Here is a 21,617-nt window from a genome sequence, read left to right as displayed (position 1 = left end):
ACATTCTGATGAGTATCTCTGTTTTGTGCAAAAAAAGAAATGGACGTTACTAGAGGTCTTTGATTTGTCCACGGTCATATGATAGGATCAAGATTCAAACCTGGCTGTTGTAATTCCTGGGAGCTGAGGGGTCGATCTTCTGTCCTTGAGAAGCTCCCACCAAAGGCTATCTTTGGTGCCTTGGGAGGTGGTAGGAGTCTGATCTAGGAAGGCTGCAGAGAGGCTCCCCTTCGTGGACTGGCAGGATGAGCCTGGCAAAGTTGGGAGATCCTTCTTGCCCAATGGCAGGCTGGCAGAGAAGCTGTCTGCTGAGGTCAGGGGCTGACTGTGTTGGGTATCATTGATCATGGGGCTGGGATTTAATGTATTGAACTGAGAGCTGCTTAGGAAAAAGTGGGCCTGCTGGCTGACAGAAATTAATTCCTAAAGAAAGTCCAAATGGGCTGCTGTCAGCCTGCTGCCATGTAGCTTGTTTATCAGTAGGAGGAAGAGTTATTAAATGCCAGGTTTCTTACACTTCCAGGTGTACTTTGTAGTGAGACTGATTGGTGAGTCATCCCAAATGACTCTCTCCTTGGAAGCCACTTCGGTCACCGCTAGGTGAAATCAATTGGGCACCATGGTGGCTTGTTATGTTGACCTTGAAGTGGAAATGGCAGGTAGGTGAGGGCTGTCCTTGGGCACAAGCAGTTTATGCACTAGGAGATGGGACGTATCTCCATATCCTAGAAGGAGTTGCAGAGATTTTGGCAGAGGGGATGAGAAGGGTACCGGCTTCTGTTAGCACTTCACCCTTCACCCAGGGATGGGGACCAGCTCTATCATTGGGTACCCAGGCCGGGTTCTCTGTGTGTGCACACATGTGTACATGCATGTGCACAGACACACATATGCGTAGGCATTATTAGTGTTGGGAAAAGATTTTGAAAGAACATTATCGCCTAAACTGGCCTTAGGCCATTCCACACGTGCTGTTATCTCAGTTTAAACTAGTGATCTAGCTTATATCTTCCATTTTTCAAAATCTTTTAAATTGGGCCACAACCTGACAGCTCTATGTTGAATTATTCTGGAACATATAATGTATATGAACAGTAAGCCTACAAATACCCCCCAAGAATCTGCCTGTGGCATTTGCTAAAAGATACTTTTTTGGTGGTGAATTATTAAAAACATTGGTCCAGATTTGTAATTTCATAGATTTTGTTTTTGAAAACTGGATGTGGCAATGGCCTCTAGTGCTATAGATGGGCACCTCGTGACTTACAGTCCTAGAGATGGGTTAAATGTCCCCCAGACTCCCCCCTCCCCCAACTCCTATTCTCTGGCTCTTCTGGGGTCACCCAGCCAGAGGTGGCTCTTGAGTATGGGTCTTTCCAAGGGTAGCCTTCGACTCACCATGGCCCATTGCTGCTTCCTGTGATGGTGGATTAAAAACAACCCTCCCAGAACCATATGGTGAAAAGCGTTCATCTCTTTCTCCTTTCAGGCGTTCCTTTTAAATGAAGTCTAATTGAGCAGCAAACATAAAGTCTCCCTAGGCCTGCACTATTTCAGTCAAAGGGGACTGAATCTCCCAGATGTTCGATTTTAAATTAAGATGCTGTATTTCCTTATGCTGTTTCCCCCCCCAGTTTTCCTTAAAGAAACACATCTTTTTGACGTATGGGAGAGGAAAAGTAGCATCCTGTCTGTCATCCTCATCCCCCAGAAACCAGCAACAGCAGCCCCTGCCAATTCTGTCTTTACACCTTGCCCCCCAGAAAAGAGCAAACCTTCAAAATAACAAGGGGAGCCGACCACTGGCGTCGTCACGCCAAGACACCTGGAAACCACCTTCTTCTGCTCTGTTTGTTTAAGATGATGAGCGAGCAATCTGATCTTTCTCCCACACACTTGATTACTGGTTTAGAGGATTTGCTTATAAAAATAAAATTCTGGGCCCCTAGAGTTAAGATGATCCGTGTTCAAAACCCGACTTGGGCACTTAGCCGTTGCGTGGTTTTGGCCGAGTCATCTGGCTTCATACAGTCTTGTCTGTGAAATGATGGGATTGGTTAGATTGCCTCTGAGGCAGCCTGGTTCTGGTGAGGTTACCCTAGTGTCTCTTCTGTGACAGATGGGCCAATCGTTTCAGCTCATCCTTTCCCTCTTCTGTGAGGTTGGATTGTAAGAATTCTGACAACCGACATGTACCCACTTCCCAGATCTGCAGTGATGCTCTTTGCAAAGGTTTAAAGTGCTTTATTATCAGTGTTATTTTTAGAGTTAGTAGCAGCAGCAGTAGCAGTAGTAGTGGTGGTGGTAGTAGTAGTAGTAGTGACAATAGGAAGAAGACTGAGAAGATAGGCGCGTGTTCATTCTTCCATCCAGTGGACTTTGCTCAGTTCCATGGATGGTGTTCCTTGCAAGGCACCTCCACTCATGAGTGAAAGCATCTTACTTTCTTTCTGCCCCTTTGCCATCTATTCCATCTCCTTCTCCTCCCTATGAAGCCCTGGGGTTGGCTTGGCCAGCCTGCCATTGTTTACCAGAGGAGGGTATCTGCCCTGGCACTTTAGCCTCCCTCACATATCTGTGGACAGTGTTCCAACCTCTGAGGACTGAACCCCGTGTTATTCAAGGTACTCTCAGGGGGTCACAGACTCCATGGAGACACAGCATTTTAAAAATCTTTCTGAAGAGAGCGTGAGGGACCCTAGCCTCAGTGCACTGTGCCACCTCTGTAGGTCTTGCTGTGCTGGGGAGCTGGTGTTCGTGCAGGAAGTTGGTCTTTGTTTCTCCCTAGGAGGAAAATGGAAAGTGGATGTTAGCCTCCATGGGGGGAGGGGAGGTGTTTAAGTGGGGAGACTCCTTATAAATGGCACAGGGGATGGAGGACTGGGCTTTGGAGTTAGATCCTCTTCCAGGTGTGTGTGACAAGCGGGTCACCAGGGCCTCAGTTTCCTCATCTGTGAAATCTTAGTGCCCCTGGGCACTAAACGGCACTGCGTTGAATATAGCCCCGGGCTTGGACTCAGATTTCCTCAGTTTCCTCACGTGTAAGATGAGGCTGATAGTAGCACCTCCTTCCAGGGTTGTTGCCAGGGTCCAGTGAGATATTTGTAAAGTGCCTTGCCAGCCTTGGAGCGTGGTGTGAATGTTAGCTATCATAGTTGGCTTTACTGTCTCATGATGAGCCTCGCCTTGCTTCTCTGCTTTCCCAGGAGGCCGTGAGCTCCATGAGGTCAGGGGTTGTGCCTCGGCCAAGCTTCGTCCCTCAGTCAGCACTGAGTGCCATTGTCTGCACCCACGACACACGAGAACTTTTTGTTGACTCTTTTGAAAGAAGGGTTTTGTGAAAGCAAAAATTGTCCCCTGGGCTGGCCAGACACACCCCGCTCTCTGGGGGTTTCATGATTCTTTGTAGAAATGTCAGACTTGGGTTCGAGATCCTCCCCTGCATTCCTCCTCCTTGGAGGAGATGCAAATGCCGGTCTTTGCAGCCTACTCCCCGAGCAGCCTGGCCTTCTCGCTTACTTGAAATGCCATATGCTTGAGAATCATTTGTCCTGTGGAGCAGGCGCTCCCAAATGTGGTGGTGGCCTCCATCCCCCACCCCACTACTAGTGATGGATCGGGTTTCAAAGGACTTTTGCTTGAATAATGCTAGTAGTACAATTGTAGAAGTAGTAATTCTGGATTCAGAAGACCTGAGTTCAAATTCTGACTTAAAAAAGGAAACAAAACCCTTAGAGTCTATTTCACTTAAATCCAAATTTTTCTCCCTTAGGATTGTGGGTAACATTGAAACTTCTCCCGGGAGATATTCGCCAGATTCGTAAAGAATTTCCTCACTTAGTGGACAGAACCACTGCAGTTGCTCGGAAAATGGGCTTTCCTGAGATCATTATGCCCGGTAAGTGTGAAGGAGATACAGGCTAGTGGGATTAGCAGAATGCAGGCCAGAGGCTGGGGGAAGGAAGGCGCTCTCCACCCTTGCTGTGGTACTGAATGCTGAGGAGGTGCGCACTAAACAAAGACTGGCTGGTGTCCAGGGGTAGGCAGTTACTGGAGCTGGTACACACGGGCCCAGTCTCAGATGCTTCCCTCTTCACCTCCAGCTCTTAGATGGCTTTGTTCGGTCCGCTTCATTTGTTGTGTTTGATCTGCCGTTTGCTTATCTATATTGTTGGTCAGTTGGTCAGTCTTTCGGTCATGTCTGACTCTTTATAACCCCATGGACCACAGCCTGCCGGTCCCTTCCATCCTTCACCATCTGTCCAAGTCTATCTTGGCTCATCATTGCTTCCATGATACTCTCCATCCATCCTATCCTCTGCCATCCCCTTCTCCTTTTGCCTTCAGTCTTTGCCAACATCAGGGTCTTTTCCAGGGAGTCTCCTCTTATTATGTGGCCAAGGTATTTAAGCTTCAGCTTTAGTATTTGTCCTTCCAGTGAATAGTCTGAGTCATATTTAAGTATTGGCCAATTTGATCCTTGCTGTATACGGGCTTCCCCAAAGTCTTCTCTATATACATGAATATGATATCCTTCTCTTCTCCCTCCAGTATCCAAATTCCACCCTTCCTTGTGTTAGGGCACTTGTTTTGAGCATCAAAAGATCATACCTCAGCATCACCTTCCCTCCCAAAGATCACCGTCATCACGGAGGGCAGTCATTCTGCTCAGAGGGCAGACAGACTGGCTGTGCCCCCATCTCTGGAGTTAATGCTCCGGGGTGTCCAGCTACGCATAACAAGAGAAGCCCTGCCTTCCATTCCTTCCTTGCTCAGTAGAGATAAAACTTTCCATGAGACAATTGGCCAAAGTATAGTCACCCATCCATCAGGAAATGGTGGTGACCTTTTCCAACTGGATTGTAAAATCTGGTGCCTTTCAGAGTATGCAGCTCTCCTGGGGCTGAGTGAAAGGTCTAACCTGAAGCACTGTTGCTCAGGAACTCATCATTGAATATGGCACCAGGAAAGAGTGTGAGACTGGATTCCATCTTCTGCTTCTTTGGTTTTCAGTTTCTTCATTAATAAACTGGGGACAATGATCCTTGTCCTTGGGGCCCTTCTGAGAAAATCACTGCAGAAATGGACATTATTTGTGACTGTGGCACTTTCCCACTTAGAGTGTAGGCTCCTTGAGGACAGAAATGTTTTCACATTTTCTTCCTATCTTTAGTACTTAGCACAGTGCCTGCTTTGCATACAGCAAATGCTTAATAAGTGCTTGTTGGCTGAATGTAATTTTCACATAGGAAGCACCTCCTGACTTAGTAGAAATGATTATGAGTTAGCCCTTCCTCAGTCGTGCAAATATGGTTTTGACTTTGCAACATTTGAAATATTTTATAAATTCATAGACTTCTAGAGCTGGACAGTGTGTGAGATCATCTAGTCCATTTTCCAAAGGAGAAAACTTTGGTCCAGGGAAGGGAAGAAACTTGTGTAAGGTCACCTTGCTGTTTGTGGGCACACCCAAGAGTCTCAGGTCTGCTGAGCCCAGTGCTCTGTCATGTCCTGAAAATATTAGATGCCATTTGTCTTATGGTTAGGGTGGAGCTGAGAGTTGGCCGCTGCTCCTGACCATCAGTGGCTGCTCCTTTATGGCTGCCCCTTGGATTAAGGCAATAATAATGCTTTAATTTATTATAACTTAACACATTAGTTTGCCTTTTAAAAACAAAACAGTACAAAACCTTCTTCATTGCCAGAAGCCGAAGCAGAATCATTAAGAATCAAAATCTAAAAGTTGGCCTTGAGATGTGATCTTACTATGGCCTCACCTCTCTCTGCCTGAAGGAAGTATTCCCAAATCTGGTGGACTGTGCTGGGCTTGCCTCGGTCTGAAGATGAGAGACAGCTGAGGCCAGGGTCATTTGTGGCTGGCTTAGAAGGCCCAGAGTCTGTTTGTCATAATGTGCTCCTCTAGAAATCATTTTGCTCCCTAACTGTGTTTTCCTGGTTATAGATTTGGAATGTTAGTTCAGTTTGTTTGAACCAATACTTCTTCAGCTCCTTCTACATTGTGGGAGCTATGTCAGGTACAAGTGATGATATAAAGGGAAGTTGAGACTCAGTTCCTGCCCTCTTGATGCTTCTGGTCTAATAAGGCATCACACATAACAGAATAACCCTAACAGAAAATAGCCCTGGATCATAGAGGTGAGGCACAAGCAGAGTGTGAGAGGCTCTCAGGGTGAGGGGGATGGCCAGGATCCCCTCACAGAATCTCCCAAGAAGGGAGCTGTTGAGTTGGATGTTAAAGGATCCAGGGACACAGGGAATAAAATGAGTGAAGGCAGGAAGTAGGAAAAGTATGGATCACCAAAGGCAAGAGAAGCACCAGTTTGACTGTGGGGCTTTAAGAGGGAAGGATGGAAAGGTTGGCTAGCATCTGTTTGTTGAAAGCCTTGAACACCAGATGAAGGCATTTAGACTTGACTTGGTCAGCAGTAGTTGGCATTGCAGGTTTTGAGAAGAGGAATGTCTTGAGTAGGCCACGTGGGGTCTTGGAAAGCATCTGAGATTCGGATGTGGGTTTGAGCCCCGACTCTGCTTCTATGTAGTTAGCTGGATCGCCTTGGGCAAGGTGTTTCTTCTTTCTTGGGCTTGATTTTTTCTTTTGTAGAATAAAGGGGGAAGATGAAGCCAACTTCCCAGCTTCTAGTTGTGATCCTATGATCAGTATCTGCTTACCAAAGATTCTTCTGAGTCAGGAGGGACAGATTGGAGGGGGGTCCAGAAAAGGGAGGAATAGAATGGAGAATGACTATTGAAACATGTAAGGCAGGGGGATTGAGGAGCTGGAGAGGAGAGGCTTGTGAGAGGCAGACTTGGCAGCTGATTGATTCTAAAAGGTGAGAGATGGGGCAAAGTCAAATACTTGGTTTCCAACATGGATGATGGGGTGGATGGTAGTGCCCCTGGTGGAACTGGTGGGCTTGGAAGGAGGAGCACACGTTGGGGGGACAGGACTGAAGTTGTCAAATGAACCTCATCTGCATGAAGACCTTAGGAAAGGCCAGGCCCAGGGAACTGGTGAACTCAACTTCACAGGAAGCAAGAGGATCCGGAATGGGCCGAGCTAGAGCTGACTCCTGGGACTATGGGGCTGGGAAGGAGGAAAAGAAGGAAAATCCTCTTTTCTTCTGTTCCTGATGTTCAGCACTTAGCCTGTGACCTAGCATCAGCATTGTTGGCAGGTGTGTTGGTAAGCAAAATGGCCTTTGTTCTCTGTGAGTAATTCAGTGAGCCTTACTAGGTGCTAAGCCCCAGGCCCAAACCTCTAATAGGTGTGAAACCTGTGTGGGTGTGGATTGGCAACTAAGGTGGGGCTAACTCCAGGGAGGGCCTAGTTTACATGTCTCGGACAGCAGAGGCTTTTAGACCACATGGGTTTAAGTCCGCCTCTTTGTGACGATACTAGGTCACATGAGTGAGTCGCATGTGTGACTCACCCCTGACATTGAAAAAGATATAAAACCAGGGGTTGGCTGTCTTTTCTTTGGAGCTCCTCCTTACAGCAGTGGTGGGCCAGCGTTTGTTCTGAGCTCCCGGGCTAAACCTAGATGTTGGTGACTATGAATCCGTATTGGGTCTGTCTGTTGATGTTTATAATTTGTTTGTATGTTGCTCTGAAGTTCAGGGTACTGGCCTTCTCCCCTGAGCTAAGTGACTGATATCTGTATGCTGAATTAAAGTAAGCTTGTCAACCCCTTCACCTTGCTTTCCTTAGTTAAGCAGATCAAAAGAACCTGTGCTGTTGGCAGCTTTCCAGGTGCTGGCTGTGGGTGGATCTTACACCCCCACAGAAGCTGCTTGCCGGATTGTTGAAACAGCAGGAACAAAAGAGAGGACAGGGATGTGTAGACTTTTGGGTCCTTTGACAGCATGGCAAATGGGCAACCAGGGCAATGGGAGACATAACCATGACGAACCGTTGAAGCTGGAGGTGTTTAGCCTGGAGGAGAAAGTAAGAGAGGATCTCATAGGATGGCACAGTCAGCACTAGAAGGACACTTAGCAGTCAGTTCCAACCTCTTCATTTTACAAATGAGGAAACTGAGGCCAGAGAGGTTAAGGGGTTTGCCAAGGTCACATGTCTAAGTGTTGAGGTTCGTGCCAGGTCATCCTTTCTCCAGGTCTAGTGCCCCATCCACCCCAGCCCACCGACTCTCACAGCCACACATCCCTCTTAGATACCCTGGTGGTCACGAGGAGGGCAGGGAGGGAACCTAGGTGTTTTGTTTTATGTTCGTGACATTGAGCACAAAAACAGGCACACAGCGGGTGCTTAATCATTGCTTGATTAACATCCAAGCATGCGTGGATAGGTTAGTGCAAATGTCTTAGCGCTGGAGCGTTTGCCGAGTGAAGGAATGAACAAATGTTAGATGGTGAATGAGTGGGAACTAAGAGAGCAATGTTACTTTTTCGGTGGCTAGGATAGTGGGGTAGCAGCCTGGGATCTGGAGTCAGAGAGCTGTTCACATCTCAGCTTCCACCCTGCTTCTTGCCTCTGTGAACTTGGGCAGTAATCACTTCCTTCTTCCGTGCCTCAGTTTCCTCATCTGTAAAGTGACATTGTTGAGCTCGACATCCTCTAAGATTCCTTCCAGTTCTGAACCTGGGTCGATGGTGTCAGTGCCTTACACAAAGCACAGAAGGGATAATCAGGATTTCACCAGGCTTTATCTTTATCTTTGACAAGGCAAGGCGAATAAAGATGACCATTAGCCTGTCTTTTAAAAACATCATCATTTGGGAGAACGCTTAATAATCGCCTAATATAGTATTTATAATATTCTGATCGGGTAGACAGCTGTTTGGCAAATTTTGCATAATTCACTGTCATGCCATGCATAATGGATTGATTTTCCAGGTATCATTTTTCCCCTCAGGTGATGTTCGAAATGATATTTATGTAACTTTCATTCAAGGAGATTTTGATAAAGGCAGCAAGACCACAGCTAAGAACGTTGAGGTCACGGTGTCTGTCTATGATGAAGATGGAAAGCGATTGGAGGTACCTATTTCTGGGGCTGGGGGGGGGCGTTGCTTTTCCACATGTCCATTTGTTCCCAGCCCTTCCCTTGGTCTCGGAATGTGAAGGAGAGAATTCAGCCATGTCTGAGTGAGCACGTCCTTAGCTCCTTTCTCTTCTGGAGAGCTTTCCTTCTGTCCTTGGTCTTTATTTGTCCTCAGATGAGATCACGTATTTGAAGTGCTTTGCAAACCTTAAGGAGCTCTGGAAATGCCAGTTCTTGTTACTATCTTTCTTCCCCTCGCTTGCTCAGGGACTTCTAATCTGAGTGTGGAATCCGTGCTCCTTGGAAACCAGTTTGAATTTACCTCGGAGATCTTGAATTCCCATCTTCTTTACTGACTTGGCCATTCTGAGGCTGACAGGATGTTTGTTTCTCCCTTCTGGCTGGGACCTTAGCACCCATCCAGTCTGATGCCCTCATTTTACAGATGAGGACTTTGAAGCAAAGACATAAGGCTACTTGCCTGAGGTCTGACAGCCAGTAAGTGTCTGAGGCAGGAGGTGAACCCAGTTCTGCTTGACTCCATGCCCTGCACCCTAGCTGGTACAGCCAGTGCATTTCAAAGAGGCAGGCAGTTTGGGTTCTGGGTCCCCACGGATGGCTTTGGGTTTTTGATGATTCCAATTCAATTTGCCCATTTACATTTTGTTCAGAGCTTTTGTTTTTTTCATCACCTTCATTTCCCCCTAATTTCACCTCTGTCCCTCAGTTCACTCAAGTTTCATAAGCATTTATTAAGTGCCTGCTGCACACAAGGCATTTTGCTTGGCACCTTGAAGGGGGTCAATATAAAAACTGTTTCCTGCCCTCACAGAGTTTAACATTCTACTGATGATACCTTCCTATTTTTCTATTGATTTAAGATTTGTAAACACATGACATGCCTTATTTCATTTGATCATTTTGGCAGCCTTGTCAGAGAGATACTTGCTCCAAGTTTCCAGGGGATGGAGGCCCCAGAGGTCTAAGTGACTTGTGTAACCAAGAAGAGTCACAGGCCGACCTACCCCCCCACCATGATGTTTCTGGTGGTCTCATGCCATCCCACGCTCTTTTGTCTAGTTCTCTGGAGATCAGCAAGGGTTCTTTTCATGTTGCTTGTAGGACGTTCACTGTCTAGGAGAAAACATAGGAATGTTTGTGTTTTCCTACTTTAGCGTAAAAGTACGACTTCCTCAGCTAAGAGCTCCCCCTTGCCCAGCCTTTAGCTTGTGGGAAGCTCTGGCGTGGGGGCGTTGGTGATGCTGCCCTCGCTGTCTGTAGACTGACTCACAAACCCAGAGATCACTACCATCCAGAGGTGTTATGGCCTTTGCTCTAAGTCTGTCTCTGTGTCTTTATCTAGGTGTCTCTCTTTGTCTCTGTCTCCATCTCTGTGTCTCTGTCGATCACTTTCCCCCTCCCCTCTGATGACATCCCTAAAAGTATCACTCCTCCTTCTGGCTAAAGCTGCAGGGAAAAGGGTCTGGATGTTTGTGTGTGTGGAGGGGGAGTGGAGGGCTGTGCTCCAGGTAAGGCTGGGCCAGTAGGGGCGTGGCTCACCTTTTGGATCCTTCCTTTGCAGAATGTCATCTTCCCCGGGGCTGGCGATGATGCCCTCTCTGAGTACAAGTCTGTGATTTACTACCAAGTGAAGCAACCTCGATGGTTCGAAACTGTCAAGGTATCCTGGACTGGACTGCTGCCCTTTGGCCTCTGGCTGGTCTCCCCATTGGTCCCTCCTTTCCTCCTCCTTCTCTGCCTTCCATCCTCCCTCTATCCCTCTTTCCGTTCTATTCCTTCCTCTGTTGCTGGTGTTATGGGATCATAGATTTAGAGAGAGGGGACTCCTCTGAGCCTCTAGGCCATGCCCCTTTCAGAGATGAAGGACCTGAGGTCCAGGAAGTCGTTGACGCGGCCGAGACCATGAGATCACGAGATCTGAGGTCAAGGATGAACAGGGATCCCTAAAGCCATTCAGTTGAAATCCCAGTTTTAGAGGTAAAGAAACAGCCCTGGCAAGGTAAAGTGTTCCCTAGGCTTGCCCAGGGATATGGTTCAGAGGTTTTCTGTCTGCCCAGAACAAGGTCTTTTTATCTGGTGTCACTTTCCCTCTTTTCCTTTCTCCTTCCCTCTTCCCTCTCTGATTTCTTCCTTCCCTTCCTCTCTCCTTCTTACTCTCCCTCTCTTTCCACTCTCCCTCCATTTCTTTGTCCCTCCTCCCTTCTCTTTCCCCTATATTCCTCCATTTCTTCTTCTCCCTATTCTCTCTCACATTCTCCTATTCTTCTCTGGGTCTCTCCTCTCTCCCATCCCCCCTCCCTTTCCCTCTCCCACTTCTCACTCCTCCCACCCCCAGTAATAATGTTTGCTGACTGGCCCTGAGAGGACACAGGATGGCTGAGCCGACAAAGTCATCCAAGGTTGCTAAGGAACGACACCAGCTTTTCTTGGAATATGGTCGGCTCTCCTCCTTTGGGACATAAACACAAGACTTCCATGGAGAAAAATGACCAGAGTCCTTTTAAAGAGAGCACTTTATCATCCTCTCTATGAGATGGTGGTGGTCGTGGTGATGGTGGTGTGTGTGTGTGTGTGTGTGTGTGTGTGTGTGTGTGTGTGTGTGTGTTAATGACTCCCAGGTGAAGTGAATAGCCATCCCTTGATGTCCAAACCCAGCTCCTCGGCACACAGAGATCTGAAATTTCTTAAGAAAGCCATCTGTTGATATAACCCAATTAACCTGACTAGCCAGGTCTGAAGCCTGGGTGTGCAAAGGTTTGAATATATAAAAACAAGGCCAGGGCTGGCTTTCTGGGACACAGACACCGAGTTTTAGAGTGAAAAACAGTATCATAAAATAGAAACTGGAATTTAAAATGACATTCCAAATGAGTCATGGTTTCTCAGGGAAATTAGATGCCTTTCCCATCTGGCCTGCCAGGCTGGCTTGGCCTTTGCTTCCTGGGCATTATTTAAGCTTTCATTACAACTAGTGCCGTGAGAAATTGGAAGCATGGGATTAAACCTGATTTCTTGGTAGTGAAGGAAATGTTTTTGTAATTGTATATTATCATATTATCACAAGGACAGAATTTAAAGATATGCTTAAGAAGTTTAAAACCAGGAGTTCTTAACCTGGGGTCTATGAATTAAGAAAACATTTTGATAACTGTTTAAATATAATTGGTTTCCTTTGTAATCACATGTGTTTTGGGTGTTTAAAAAGCCACAATTCTGAGAAGACCTCCCTTGGCCCCCTGGATTTGATCCTCTGCTATTTTTCTCATGGATAGTGAGGGACCATGACCCCTTTAAGTTTTAATTTGAGATGGCGTATGAAGATGTTATGAATGCCTGGAATTTTTTTTCCTTCTCATTGCTGTAGGTGGCGATCCCTATTGAGGATGTCAACCGCAGTCACTTACGGTTCACGTTCCGTCATCGATCTTCCCAGGACTGTGAGTAGTACTAGATTTCATCCTTCTATGTTTTTCCTGGGGTTGGCAGAAGTAATGCAGGACCAGCCTTGGGACAGCCCTTAAGACAGTTCTGGCTAGAAAGACTCCTTAGAGAATTTTGTGTTGCTTCCGAGGAGAAAGGCCACGTTCTTCCTCCCCCTCCCCTGCTCCACTGCCTTCTTTCCATTGTAAGTTTCAGAACTGCCAAGGTCATGAAGGCCTGGCTCCTCCAGCCTTAGCCTTGGTTTTGTGGAAGTAGCTCTTGACTCTGTCACAGCAGCCTTCTCATTAGAAGAATGTATTTTCTGCAGGTCTGTCTCTTCTAGGGCATCTTATTGAAAGCTTTCTTTCCATTCTTGTCTGTCGAGGGGAAACTTATTTTCCTCCTTCCTGCTCAACAAGTTGCATGTAATAGTAATTGAAATAAGTATAACATTGCACACTTTGGTGATTAGGAAAATAAACGTCTTCCTGCCTTTTTCTAAAATACCTAGATGATTCTATTTTATTGCCTATGTATTCAGTAAACATTTGTAGTTATGCCTTTATGAGGGATAAAATAATGTTATTCATATCTTTCACCATTAAATTTTAAATATTATTATAAATATAACATTTAAAAAATCTCTAATAAATAATCCAGCCACAGACGGTGAAATCTTCAACTCACATCTCAGAAGTTATGGTATGTCCATTTTGCTTAAAAGGAGAATGATAACGTACTATTGATTTTAAGAGAATTAAAGCAAGGACAGAATACACTTGCTCTGTTTTAAATAGGCTCTTGTATTGCTCAAGATCATAGAATCCTGGGCCGTGAGGGGCCCCGGAAGCTGCCTGATCTCATCAGACCCCGAACAAGCCTTTCTTCCGCAGTGTGCGCCTGTGATGAGGCGTCCCACCCGCACACACCTTTCTACCTTACGGACTGGGTGTGGGCGCCGCAGTCTGGGTTGCTCGTGCTCCGATCTCGTAATCCCCTGCTAGGTTCTCTTGGAAGCAGTCTTGGCTCTCCCCTCTGTAGGTCTGGGCTGGGTTGGCCATCATCTTTGTGTAGGTGGTGGTAGTCACAACAGCACCAACAAAACGCTTTCCCAACATTACCTCATTTATCCTTAGAACAGCCCCAGGAAGGAGACTCGGTGGCCTCATTACCTCCATTGTACGGGTGAGCAAGCTGAGGCAAACAGAGGTCAAGTAATTGACCCAAGGTCACATAGCCAGCACGTGTCCGAGGCTGAATTTGAACTCAGGTTGAACTCTGTATCCATTGTGCCATCTAGCGGCTGGCACGGTCCCTCTGTTGTGGCTAGGGGAGGGAATCCTGTGACAGGAAGGAGTCTCAGCTGCCACATTCTCTAGTCCTTGCCTGAGTGATCTGAGCATCTCTGACCGTGGTCATCCGGGCTGTGCTCGAAGAGCTTGAGTCATGGGGAGCTCACTACCTCTCAAGGTAGGCCATTCCACTTGGGGATGGCGGTAATTTTTAACAAGTTTTTTCCTGCCTCAAACCTAAATTTGTCTCTTTGCCGCATCTACCTATTGCTTCTGGTTCTGCCCTCTGGGGCCCGGAGGATTTTCGCTCAGCGGTTAAATCCATCCTCACCTGAGGACCTGTCCGGGACTTGAAGACACTGGCCATGCTGGCCAAAGCCCCCCAGCTCCTTCAGCGGCTCCTGAGGCAGCATCTTGAGGCCTTTTGCCGTCCCGTTTACTTTCTGGATGATCAAATTCCTTCTAAAAACGTGGCATCTGGAAATGGGGCCCATAGTCCAAATGTGCAGAGGCCAGTGGGGCTCTCCCCTCCGTGGGCTTGGACGTGCTTCCTCTCTGAATCAGCGTTGACCTGTCCAGTGGCTGTTGTCCCACCGGATTGGCTTGGGATGACTTTGAGTCTTTATAAAGAAATGCTGATCTCTCTCCCTATCTGTCTGTCTGTCTTGTCTGTCATCTATATCATTTCTTGTTCTCTTTACACACACACACACACACAGACACACACACACACACACAGGATACATTCCAAATTTAGTCAAAAAATTTTCTTCATCGAATGCCGCCATGACACCAGATTGCCCTTTGGCCTGTTCCTTTTACTGTTCCTGCTCAGGTTCCTCCTTGGGAGATTCTGAGACTTGAACCATGGGGCTGGACTAGGAAATGGCTGTTTTGATTAGTGGCGTCTTCCAGTATTCTTTAATTGCGGATTCCTAGGAATTCCCTGCCCTCCCTTCTCTGTGTGTGTTGTGTGGGCCACTGAAGTTGCGTGTTGCCCCCCCGTGAGAAGATAAGCTCCCTGAGGGCAGGGACTGTCCCCCAGTGCTTGCCGCTGATGAATGCAGACGCACGCGTGGTCACTCTCATTCTTGTGTTTTCTCTCTGCATTACTTCTTAGAACGCCTCCCGTATTTGCACGCGTACTTCCTATTTTTTGTATTATTATTATTTGGTATCATTAGGATGGGGGTAGGGACAGTTAGGTGGCTCAGTGGATAGAGTATCAGGCCCCGAGTCAGGAAGACTCATCTTCCTGCGTTCCAGTCTGGCCTCAGACACTTACTGGCTGTGTGACCCTGGGCAAGTCACTTAACCCTGCTTGCCTCAGTTTCCTCATCTGTAAAATGAGCTGGAGGAAGCAATGGCAAACCCCTGCAGTATCTCTGGAGTCATGAAGCGTCGGACATCATTGCAATGAGGGAGCAGCAGCAACAGCAAGGATGGTGGAGAGGGCCCTGGCTCGGGGTGCAAAGGCCTGAGTTCAAATCCCATGTCTGACAGTTGCTCCCTGTGTGCATCTCACGTCACTTCACTCTGCACCTCAGTCTCTTCTTCTGTCAGATAAAAGAGTAGGGCTGAGCGGGTCCCTCGCCCTCGGGCCTTGCATTGTTCAGCCATTCCAGGTCCCTGGACTCCCTCAGGATTCTAGTTTTTACTCCCTCTAAAGAGAGCTGGGATGAGTTTCTGTATAGACAGCACCTGTTCTTCCCACTTCCCACAGCATCCTCAGCTGTCCTTTGATGTTCAGTGCTAATTCATTCTTCATTCTTCCTGCTAGAAGGGCGCAGAGTGTTTGAGCTGTTGAGCGGGTACCCAGAGGACGTGTGAGATGGTCCTGCCCTCCAGGAACTGGGAAACTCCTTGGAGAGAAGACAAGTCCATGAAGCATCCTGTGATCTTGTTAGCCAGTGTAGATTTAGCAGCACGATGAGTAATCAAGACAGCTAGTGCCTGAGGAACCCACAGAAGGGGGAGCTGGGCAGGGAGGCCAGGCACCGCTCGGCTCGCCAAGTCCTCCAAGGCCCTGTAGCCCTTCAGACCCAAAGCATTAAAGAACCTTCCCTGATACCAGCTCTGAGACCTAAAGAGAGCAGCTCTCCTTAGGCCCATTTGGCAGACAGGGAAATGGAGGCTTAGGCACATTGGATATGTTGGTACCAGCTCTTAAACTCACTTCTTACGACTTGAGGTCCAGAATTATATTATATATATAACATATATATATGGTCATTATATCCCAGTGACTTGAGTGGGGCCTCGGAGGATCTAATGGATGGAGGGGATGGGTCATTTCATGGGCAACGAGTGAACAAAGTCCTGGTGTGGGGAATGGATGTCATTTTCTTGGCACTCCTCTGGGCAAAAAGAAGGCTGGTTCAAGGCTACAAGTGGGGACCGTTTTATGGAGGTGCTGAAGGGCATGCCAGAGATTTAGACCAAAGGGTAGGAGGGAGCTGTGTGAAGTTGTAGAGCAGAGGAGCCACAGGATGAAGCAAATGAATAGACCATCAGCTGAGCATCGGAGGGACCTCTAGGGCGGCCTTTAGCAAACTAGGAATGTTCAGAAGCCTAGGAGTGAAAATGCTCCTCAGCAGTTTCCTTCTGCGGTTGCTGCAAGCGACTTTGAGATGGTTCATTTGTTAGGAGCATCTTGATTAAGTAAGTTATTTAGGGTCCCTTTGACTTAGTTGGCTACCTCAGCGAGGTGCACAATCACTCCTGCAGGATGGATCTCGGCCCATCTCTGCCTTCAGTTTCCCAAGCGGGTCTTGCCCAGGTCAACCCTGGGTCCTTCCAGGTTAAAGTCTATGCAGCTGACATTGTCATGCCACTTTAGGGAATATAATAGAATATGATATAATATAACATAACCTGACATTTGCTGCACATGGTATCTGATTTGATCTTCACAGCAGTCCTGCAGGATAAGTGTTAACATTACCCCATTTTATAAAATGAGGGAATTGAGGCTGAAGTCAAGCGACTGGCCCAGAACCCATAGCTACTAAGTGCCCGAGGTGGGATCTTCATTTGTCTTCCTGACTCTTCCTGCCTGGGCTGCCCAGCTGCCCTCAGGAAGCGATTCTGCTTAACTGAGGCCTTCCTCCAGATCTTTTCATGTTGTTGCTCCTGGGGTCACGCTTGGCTCATTCTGGGTCATTAGCCATTTGGGAAATGATGCCAGGTTTTCCATGATCCTAAAGGAAGAAAGAAATCTTCCCTTAAATCCCAGCATTCATGAAACAGTGCAGTGTTGGAATAGTCAGTGGAGAGACTCCTTGTAGGGCCTGGAAAATTGCAGCAATCACCAGGAAAAAGCTGGTTGTTTGGAGAGCCGGGAAGGCGAATGTCGTGTGATCTAGAAAGAAGGGGCCTTGGTCATGAGATGAGATGCAAAGCTCTCCACTGAGGACCGTAGCAGCAGCTGCCTTCCAGGGTTGTTGCGAGGCCCAGAGGGGATGATCATATTTGCTAAGCTCTTAGCACAGTGCCTGGCACACAGTACGCACTGTATGAATGTCAGCTGCTATAATAATTCATGATAATCACGACGAGGGTAATGGTAATGAGTATTGCCTGGCGTCCCACAAGGGACTTTTAAGGGACGTGCTCTCTCATCTTTAAACAACCGAAGGGCCGTCCTGTGGAGGGGGCATTTTGGACCTGCTTGTCCCCAGAGCGTAGATCTAGGGGTACGTGGGGGAAGGTAGATAGAAAGGAAAGCTTGATCGCCAGCAGAGATGTGTAAAGGTAGATGGGCCAGGCCCAGGGGCCATGTTAGTCACTGTTCACTGGAGGTCTTCCCACAGAGGATTGAGGGCCCCTTGGATGGTATGATATCTTTGGCTAAGGAGGGCCTGGGTGGCTGGTCTCGATATCCCCCTCCCGTCCCTGAGTTTGTGGGATTTAGATTCTTTCTAGTCATTCTCAGGCCACACATTTGGTCGGTTGTAGTCATTTAGACACAGCTCTCATTCCTGAGCCCTTTTGTGTTTTTGGTCTCCGTTTCAAGCTGTCCTTCCTGTCCTTGTCCTGGGCTGCCCTCCTCATGGAGAGGACCTGTGTCACATCCCAGATAAAGGGCTTTTGGCCAGGTGGCTTTAGATGATTAATTCTTCTGCCCTGGGACCCCAGGGAGCCCCCCCCCCCTTACACTATGCCTGATTTTAGGTCTGGTGCTGGATGGCCTTGGCAGGTCTCCTTATTCCTGGTTGGGGTTTCAGGGCAGCGGATTCCACTTGAGCCAGGCACTCATGAATACATGCAGTACCCACCCACCTACTCACAGCTTGCACCAAAGGCTTGTCTTTGGTGTGCTGGCTTTTTTTTTTAACGTGCTTTTTACCAGAGATTACTTCCTCTGCCTCCATGTATATGACCACGGAAATCTATAGACTAGAAAATGAAAGTCAGCCACCTTGTAGCTGCATGGCACACAGCCTGGTGCAGCAGACAGAGGGCCGACCACGGGTTCCACTACTGCCCCTGATAACTAAGCCGTGTGGCCAGGGTTAAGGCCTGAGTCTTCTTCCCTGCCTCCCTCAGAGTCTCTCTTCATGGGAGGTCATTACAGGATATCCATTCAGTCAACAGTCATTTATTAAACACTTGCTGGGTACCGTGCTAAGCACTGGAATACATAGTATGTGGAATTTTCCCCCCTTTTGTCCTAGAAGGAGGCAAACAAGCATTTATTAAATGCTTGTTATGTGCCCGGCTTTGTGTTAACACTTTAGGAATGTTATCTCATTTGAGAGGTAGATGCTATTAGCTCCATCTTATAGTTGAGGAAGCAGAGGCAAATGGAGTGACACACTCAAGATCACACAGCTAGTTAGTGTCTGAGGCTGGATTTGAGCTCAGGTCTTCTCAACTCCACTCTGGATGCTCTGTCACCTCACCCTGCTGCCCCTGTGAAGACCGTTCTCGGGGCCATATCTCACTGTCGATAGCCGTTGAGTTTGCATTCCCTATAAAACCTTGCCTTGAACCAACGTTTCTGTGCATTCCCGGTGCTTGGCTCTTGATCAGTGCTGATCGACTGACCCGGTGACTGGTGTCTCCCATGATCAGGTATGATGCAGGTGAATATTTGAAAGTGAGTGCACAAATTTGCACTGACCTGGCAATGCCAAGAAAGTGAAGGAAATAGGAGGAAGTCCCACTGTGACTTGGATGGCCTTGTGGGCATGTGCCATTGCATGGCATGAGAAGAAGTGATGGGCCTGTGATCTGGGGTGATGGAGCCGGTGCTCGTGTCTGAGAGGTCCCAGGCAGTTTGGTTCCAAGCACGTTTTCTCTTACTTGATTGGGATCACCCTTTCAGCTTGTTCACAACTTTTCCTTCGGATCTAGGCAGTCTCATCTCTTGTTTTAGCCGTGCCTCTCGACTTCATGGTGCCTGCAGATTGGATAAGTGGGCCATTTATGTATTTCAAGTTATCAATTATTTTTAAGCCAATGAGAATCGGGCCAATGACACAGTTCTGTAACATCCATTCAGACTTTGCTCCAGGTTGACACGAATCTGGTGATCAAGAACCTTGGGAAAGTCCTATCCAACTGTTCTTAGAAAGTTTTCTGCCTTTGGATATAGTCATTCATCTTTATGCACTTAATTAGATTGTCGCCCGGGTCCATTGCTCAAGCTTATTCACAGGGATATCCTAGAGCACACTGCCGGCTGCCTTGCTGGACGTGAGTTGCCATTCTGGCTTTGGCAAAGAAAAGAGAATGGTTTCCTTTCGGCCTGACTTGTCCTTGGCCCACTGCTTCCCAGTGATCACTGCTTCCCTTTCTAATCTTCATGTGCCATCCTTTTGATAACCTCTGTAAGAATGTGCTCAGTGATTCACATAAAGTCTCCAAAAGCTTCCTCTTTCCCCTGGAGGAAGATCAGGCAGTTGCTCCTCTTGGGTCTTCTAATGCCACTGTCAAGTCCGACAGTTCCACCATGGCCCCTGAGCATTGTTCATTGTGGGTTCCTTTTAGTATCCTGGGGTGTGAGTTTCTAGAAGAGGAATCTTGTCTTTATTGACTTCTGCTCCCGTGTGGTCCTTCAGTGTCTTGGCCTTGAGTTCCCTCGTAACTGTTTTCCCCTATCTTTCTGATCCTCATCCTCTATGGCAGAGAAAACGAAAGAACACTGACTTTTTTGTCTGTGAATTCTCACCTTCTCTCTCACTAGTGAGTCTTTCACATTATCATTCTTATTCTTCTCTTAATCATTGAGAGGGACGTTGGAGACAGTGACTTGTTTAGAATCAGGAAAACCCACCTAGGTTTGAATCTTACCTTTGACAATGATCAGATGTATGACTCTGGGCACAGATCTGGATGGAGGGGGAAGGTACCGTGGTGGTCATCTAGTCTGATTCCCTCGTTTTACAGGTGAGGAAACTAAGGGGTCAGACACATTGAGTCACTTGCTCAAGGTCTCCCAAGTTATTAGTACCTGAAGTACACTTAGAAATTTCCTCCCATGATTCTACTTCCAGGTGCTTTCCCCTGCCCACTGTACCCCATTTTTCCTGCATTGGCTCAGAATTGCCTTCTCTGTGTGGCAGGTGAGACTTCTCCCATGGAGCCAGCAGTACACAAGTCACTTACCTTCTGAGCCTCTATTCCTTATCTATTAAATGCGGTTCAGAAGACCTGGAGCTACTTTTTCAAACTGTTATTTTGAGGCTCAGAAGAGAGAATTCAAAATGCTCTGCAAACTTTAAGCTGCTGTATACCTGTCTGTTGCAGGTTGTCCTCTTCCCCCTTGGTATTTTCCCTATTAATTCCTTTAGTTCCCATTCTGAGGTCTTTATTTCCTAGAGCCTCCCTCTCTCTTGAGAATTGTGATTCCTTCGAGTGTCTTTGGAGCCTACTCTCTTCATTGAACACTTTGACATCTCCTTCCCCAAAGTCTGTGGGATGCCCTTTTCATGTCAGACACCCCCATGGGTCCCATTGCATCTTCGCCCATCAGTCCATCTTGGCTGAGCAGAATTAGGTCCAGACTAGGAAGGTGGATAGAGTTGAAAGACTGTATCCCATTGGATTCCCTCTTGGACTTTTTGTTTGTTTGTTTGTTTTTACTGTCTGAAAGATGAAATCTTGAAGGGTCACAGCTCATGATTTTTTAGAAACAGATTAAGGTACTACCAAGATGCATGGCTCTGAATGCCATCAGTGGCTGAAACCTGCCACGTCAAATTCAGGTCAGAAATTGGTGGAGAGACTGAGACTATATTGGCTCCTTCCTTTTCCTACTCACCTGTTTTTAGTGATGGAGTCAGATTTATTGGGAAGCAATCATTGTTTGACAAAGACACAACTATCATCTGAAATGAATACATGGGAGTCACCGGACTCTGTGAAGCTGATTTGAAAATGCTGTAAGAGACAGTGCTGAAGGCTAAACCTCTGGAGAAGGATGTGGCGATCTCTGAGACATCCAGGCTTCCTAGAAACGGGACATTTGTGCTAGAGGAGCAGCATTTCCTCTTTGTGACAGGGCACTGAACTGAGAGAGAGTACTCTGATTTGAGCAAAGTCAGGCCTCTCATGCTGTCCTTATGGAAAAGGAGGAGATTGTCCACTGAAGTGCATTTGGGACCCATTGGGTGAATAACCTGATACATGCGTAGTTCATCTTAGAAAGTGCCGTCCAGGGGCAGCTAGGGAGCGCAGTGAGTAGAGCACTGACACTGGAGTTGGGAGGACCAGAGTTCAAATCTGGTCTCAGACACTTGACACACTTACTAGCTGTGTGACCTTGGGCAAGTCACTTAACCTCAATTACCCTGCTTCCCCCCCCCCCCTGCAAAAAAAAAAAAGAAAAAAAAAGAAAGTGGTGTCCAATGGGATG

The 21,617-nt window shown here is 47.3% G+C and overlaps 1 protein-coding gene across 2 annotated transcripts in view; it reads left to right on the top strand.

Moving 5' to 3' along the window:
• The window catches only part of DOCK1 (dedicator of cytokinesis 1), a 604,993-nt gene that overhangs the window by 94,323 nt on the left and 489,053 nt on the right, over positions 1 to 21,617 (top strand). For both annotated transcript variants that reach the window (XM_036734505.1, XM_036734504.1), the window contains exons 13-16: positions 3,773 to 3,898; positions 8,895 to 9,019; positions 10,606 to 10,704; positions 12,409 to 12,481. In XM_036734505.1, coding sequence (XP_036590400.1) covers positions 3,773 to 3,898; positions 8,895 to 9,019; positions 10,606 to 10,704; positions 12,409 to 12,481 — 423 coding nt within the window. The remainder of the gene's footprint in view (positions 1 to 3,772; positions 3,899 to 8,894; positions 9,020 to 10,605; positions 10,705 to 12,408; positions 12,482 to 21,617) is intronic.

The sequence above is a fragment of the Trichosurus vulpecula genome, chromosome 8, assembly GCF_011100635.1.
Source record: "Trichosurus vulpecula isolate mTriVul1 chromosome 8, mTriVul1.pri, whole genome shotgun sequence".
Taxonomy (NCBI): domain Eukaryota; kingdom Metazoa; phylum Chordata; class Mammalia; order Diprotodontia; family Phalangeridae; genus Trichosurus; species Trichosurus vulpecula.
The sequence above is the reverse complement of the archived record's forward strand: the minus strand, read 5'-3'. Positions and strand labels throughout refer to the sequence as shown.